This window comes from Frankliniella occidentalis, unplaced genomic scaffold (assembly GCF_000697945.3).
Source record: "Frankliniella occidentalis isolate FOCC.00 unplaced genomic scaffold, Focc_3.1 Scaffold30, whole genome shotgun sequence".
Lineage (NCBI taxonomy): Eukaryota > Metazoa > Arthropoda > Insecta > Thysanoptera > Thripidae > Frankliniella > Frankliniella occidentalis.
In genome coordinates this window covers 650,161-655,949 of record NW_026267160.1, presented here as the reverse complement: position 1 = coordinate 655,949, position 5,789 = coordinate 650,161, and the positions used below count along the sequence as shown (strand labels likewise).

The following is a 5,789-nucleotide window of genomic DNA, read 5'->3' as shown; positions in this document are numbered from 1 at the left end:
CGAGAAATTCACACGTTTACGCCCCCAAGTGTACGAATGGATATTTACACACCTGCAAGTGAGCGACATTCACACACTTGCGTTTCCAGAGCAAACACAGACGGCGGCCCACACAGCCGCAGATGTTTGGTCCACCTCCACCCCTCCTATAGGGCAGCCTGCGCCGCCGCCCCGCAGCCAGTCTGGGCTGGGCGGACGGGCGACGGCAAGGGCCCTGCGGTGCCTCCCCGTGTCTAACGCCGATACAGAGAAGCTGCCGGGGCGCAAGTGATTCGGCTGGCTCATTAAAGCCTGGACCCCTGCCTCCCCCTTCCTCTCTCTATCTCTCTCTCTCTCTCTCTCTCAAACACACACACTGTCCCAGGGGTTGCGCCGCCGTTTCCACTCGGGTGCCTGTGCGCGCTGACTAACAAGGTGCGGGGCTGCGCCAGGCGGCTGCTGATGGGGCTATTGGACGACCCCTTTGGCATGCACAGCCGGGCGGGCCGGGCCGGGCTGCATAGGCCTCATGCTCGGGCGGGCAGAGCTTCAACAGGTGGGGTGCCTAGTTGTGGGCAGTTGTGATGTGTCGCGCCGACCACACTGTCAACACCTCCCGCAACAGCAATACGCTGCTGTGCGCCATATCACTGCAAAATAGGCGGGCGGCTCGTTGAAAAAGATCCTGTGTGTTGGAGTCGAAACAATCTGAAACAATGATTGTCTAGACACAATCATGTGTACACTTTTTTGACCAGTCCCACACCCCTCGGTTGGAGTCCAGTCCTAGAATTACACATATCACCAAGATCATCATGGGGTAGTGCTATGCGTAGGTAAATTCCAAGCTTTGTTTAGGTTCAAAAAATGTGCATTTATTGAGAATCACTTTTTCACATGGTCCTAGTGCTCAACCGTATTCAGGTCTTAACTCTTGTCACATTGATCGTTCATATGCAAACAGCATTCAACAGAATTCTACAATAGATAGGAAATAAAAATTTCTTGCTACATTTGTTTGTTTTTTCACACACACAAGAACACACACACACACACAGCATTCAACCGAATTGTACACTTGATAGGAACATAAATTTCTAGTTACATTTCTCCTTACACACAGTTCACTAAAACGACTTGTCTCACATGTGCATAATTACGAGATGGTTGGAGAGATCGGATCGTGTCAGAAACTTCTTGACACACACAGTGCATTCATGGCACTACTGTATGCATCCGGACATTTTCCTTGCGAAGGTTGCCATTGGACAGAACATTTTGTTGCAAATGTCACACTTAAAAGGTGTCGCCCATGTGCGTTAGTAGATGTCGACGTAGAATGCTGTCTTGACGAAATTTCTTGTTGCATACTGTGCACCCATAAGGCTTCTCTTCAGTGTGGGTTAGAAAATGACTGCGCAGTGAGTGCAAATACCGAAATGTTTTTTGGCATTCAGGGCACTGCAAAGGTTTTTCCCCCGTGTGCACTCGGGTATGTTCACGCAGCTGAAAGGCTGTCAAATATCTCTTGCCACACTCAGTACATTCTAACGACTTCTCTCGCTTTTCTCCCGTGTGAGTTTTGAGGTGACCACGAAGATTAGTAGCGCTCGTAAATGTTTTGTGACATGCAGTACACTTGAAAGGGCTTTCTCCCGTGTGCGTTGTCCGGAGATGTGCACGCAGCGCCTGGTCTTGTGAAAATTTCTTTTTGCATACAGTGCATTCAAAGGGCTTCTCTTCCGTGTGAATTCGGACATGCGAACGAAGATATGAGGTCGACGAAAATGTTTTGTAGCAGGCAGTGCACTGAAACGGTTTTTCTCCAGTGTGCATTCGGACGTGTAGTCGTAGGTGACTACTTTGGGTAAACTTCTTCTGGCAGTGGGTACATTCGAAGGGCTTTTCTCCGGTGTGCGTTCGGAAATGTGCACGGAGATGCGCATCTTGCGAGAATTTCTTGTCGCACAAAGTGCAATCATATGGCTTCACTCCCGTGTGAATTTTGAGATGGGTACTAAGACTATGTTTGGACGCAAATGTTTTGTGACACTCGGTGCATTCGAAAGGTCTCTCTCCCGTGTGGGCTGCTCGAAGATGGTAACGCAGCCCCTCCAGAGAAGAAAATGTCTTGTTGCACATCGTGCACTCTAAACGCTCTCCTGAGTGAGTTCGGGCATGCCGTTGAAGATGAGATCTCGTCACAAATGTTTTGTTGCAAGCAGTACACTGAAACAGTTTTTCCCGAGTGTGCAGTCGGATGTGTATTCGTAGTAAGCTACTGTGAGCAAACTTCTTCTCGCAGTGGGTACATTCGAAGGGCTTTTTGTTTTCAGTGTGTGATTGGAAATGTTTACGGAGAGAGTCAGCTCGCTTGAATTTCTTCTCGCATTGGTTACATTCGTAGGGCTTTTCTTCAGTGTGCGTTCTGATGTGACGTTGGAGTGTACGACTTTGTGTAAACTTCTTCTCACAGTGGTTACATTGGAATGGCTTTTCTCCGGTGTGCGTGCGGAAATGTTGATGGAGAAGTGCAGGTCGCAAGAATTTCTTGTCGCACACAGTGCAGTCATGAGTTTTCTTTCTCGCCGCGTGGTGTGTCATGTGAACGTCGAACGCTTGTTGAGAAGCGAAGTCCTTACGGCAAACATCACACTGGAAAGGCATGCTTGCGCAGATTGTTCTCACGTTTCCTGAAAACATAACAAAACAATCCAATTAGGAAGATGTATATGAACATTACAGACAAGGATTCAAATAATGGTGTGGGTGTCTAATCAGCACTTTTTTTGCGTGCGTGAGCTGCAAAATTGAGACGCACTTCTGAACGTTTATGCCCGTTCATACCACAGTTTTGTCGGGAGAGCAGCGAATCACGGCGAGTGCATCTGCTGGCGGCGAGGCTCTCCATCCCATCATCGCTCTCCCCCGCGTGCCCGCACCGCTGCCGGCCGCTGGCCGCGAGCCGACGCCGCCGCCGGTGTCGCTGATGGCGTCAAATTTTGGAAACACGATTCCCAGAAGTGGGTAGTAATTCCGGCAAACGCACTTAGCGCGCGGCGCGGCGCTGCGCGCTGCGGCACTATGAGCCCGTAAATACCCTAAAGCACCAGCAGCAGCCGGCCGGGGCTCCAGCCCGGGCGTGACGCGCCCGGAGAGCCTGACCCAATGAGTGTCGCCGACCTCGGTCCGGCCCCGGCTCGGCTCGTCTGCTGCTCGGCTCGTCACCCCGCCTTCTGCTCTACTGCAGCTTCGCACCGCAGCCGAGCTGGCGCCCCGCCTGGCGCCCGGCGCCTTTAGCTCTGATGCCTGCGGTTTCGCTGATTGGCTCGCCGCATCCCTCCGCCTGCTCGTCAGCGCACGGCTCAGTCACGGATCGTCACGGAGCGCCCGTCACACCGTCACGCCGCCGTCACGCCGCCGGGGCGGTGTGTATATATACGCACGCTCTGCTGGTGCGAAGGCGAGGCTCGGCAAGGCTCGCTGCGTCGCCGCGAATAACGACTAGATTTGCGGTTCCAAAGTAAGTGTCCCTGCGCCTCTGATCACCTAACCGCCTCGTTACCGGCGGCAGACGCACGTCCCCTCGTGGGAGCGCCTCTGCCGAGCACACAATGCTGTATCGATTAGGGAAACAGATGAATTTCTCCAGCGATTATGGAGGCGACTTTCAAAGCGAGGGATGCGGGATGATTCGGAAAATCAGCTTTGATCCAGCTAGTTTGAGCAAGAATACTGTCAAATAGTGCTTCAGTTTGGAAGAGTTAGACTGGGAATTTGAACAATTTAAATGGCGCCAACTGCAGGCGGAGTCACGTTAGGGTTCAAACCCATAACCGTATCCGATCGGAACGTTGAACACTTGTAGGTGCACGTGCACCCTAGAATAGTTGAACACAATAGACATCAGCCTAATGCGCCCACGCCCTCTCAGCAAATTGCGTGTTGTACACACAATTGAACAATAATATGTACACAGTGTGTGACTACGCGGGGGAGGGAGGAGGGGGCCGTATAGGAAAGGACGACCCTCGGGGTGTTTGCAGCAACGGTGCTCGCCGTACACCGGCTTAATGGTCACTCTCTAATGGAGAGCCGGCGCCCTTGTTGTGTGAACCGCGTGGGGCGGGGCGGGGCGGGGCGGGGCGAGCCGGCAGCCGCATTACCGTATTCACCGCTAGCGGGACGTCATCTCCTGTGTCCCCGCCGGGCGACTGTGTAAAGGACCCCCGACACTGTGCCGCTTCCTCGCCGAGCCCCTCGCCGGGCCCCCTGCCCCGCCCCGCCCCGCCCGGCGGGCCGGCACTCGCCCGGTCTACATTTGGGGCGCATTGGGGTGGTGCTTTGGTGTGGCCGGCGGTGCGGCGTAGAACCTGGCCAGCGTCTAGACGCCCCGACCGCACCGTCCTTTTGCACCCTACCCCCTCCGGGCCCCCCTCCCCTCCCGCCGCGCATCTGTCCACCTGCGGCCCCCATGGAAATGAATGAGGCTGGCGGCGTGGAGGGCGTAGGCGCCGGCGCGGCCCGGGGATAGCGAGGGGAGAAACAAAATGTTAGATTCCTACACACATCACCACGTGCCCTATTTTCCATCCACCACTCAATCAATCTCACCCCTCCAGACATTCCCAAGTGTGCGAATGTCGCACACCCACGGGAGAGAGAAAATATTCACACACTTGGAGGAGAGTGAATGGCTACCTATATAAGTAAACGAATCTCTATTCGCTCACATTGACGTGTGTAAATATTTTGTCGCACATCTGCAGGTGCGTATCAATTTTTGCCCACCCTTTCTCTTGACTAAATTGTCAGTCACCAAGGAATGAAAACATTTTTGGCAGGCAAAGCGGCCACCGCCACCACCACACCGTTTCGAGTGCGCTGCAAGACTCCATCTCCAGGGACGCTGTGCATTACTACTGGGACACGGGGTCGCATCGCCGCATCTCGACGCTTTTTCTCACGGGACGCAGCAGCCGGTGCAGCGGCGGGCGATACGGGCCGCTAGGAAGCAGGAAGGACACGGAGACACGGCGGAGCAATGCTTGTGGTTTGCGGCGTGCCAGCTCGGCCCCGGCCGGCCCCTCAGGCCTCCTCCTCCTGCAATTTGCTTAACCCATTCTGAGTGCAGCCCCGCCCCGCCCCGCCGGGCTGAGCCGGCCGCCTGCTGCGGTGCGCGGTGCGGGTCCAGCAGCGTGGGGTCAGCCGGCAGCAGCAGCGGCATAACTCCGCGACGACAAGCCCGACCCGCCCCGCCCGATAATGCGGAAGGGACAAACTTGGGCGCGTCAGCTTTGGGGCCGCTCCATTCCATTGCAAAGGCACCGGCGGCACGGGGCATTCCATCATCCCATTGGGGAGAGAAGCCCCCCCCCCCCCCCGGGGGCGGATCAGGTGTACAGCGCAATCATTAACGAAACCCTCCGCGGCGTGATTTTTGACCTGTAGAAGTGCGCAAAATTCTGAGCCGAGGTTTCTAAGAGGGCTTTCTAGAGCTGCAAACGGATTTGTTTTGATGCGAACGAAGGGCATCTTTAATGCACGAACATCGACATAAAAGTGCATACACGAGGTATTTTACAGGAAATTCGGGTGGTCAGTGTTGAAAGGGTACATGTTGTGGACCGCCACGTCGAATGACGCGAAAAACTCTTGCTTGTGCTGCTGTTGCCGTTGTGTGGAGGGCAATGCAGTGACTCCAATCAAGAACCCCCCCCCCCTACCCACTGTCCCCCGCGCGTCCAGAGCGCAGCCCAGTATAATGATGGGACGTGGATGCACCCCAGCCCTCCCCCCCCTCTCCCCTC

At 54.8% G+C, this 5,789-nt stretch overlaps 1 protein-coding gene across 1 annotated transcript in view; it reads right to left on the bottom strand.

Annotated features, from left to right (window-relative positions):
* Window positions 1-856: 856 nt before the first annotated feature.
* LOC113208200 (oocyte zinc finger protein XlCOF6-like) overlaps window positions 857-5,789 on the bottom strand; it is a 66,427-nt gene continuing 61,494 nt past the window's right edge. The window contains exon 2 of the mRNA XM_026425104.2: window positions 857-2,672. Within this exon, the coding sequence (XP_026280889.2) occupies window positions 1,276-2,646 (1,371 nt within the window). The 5' untranslated portion in view covers window positions 2,647-2,672 and the 3' untranslated portion in view covers window positions 857-1,275. The remainder of the gene's footprint in view (window positions 2,673-5,789) is intronic.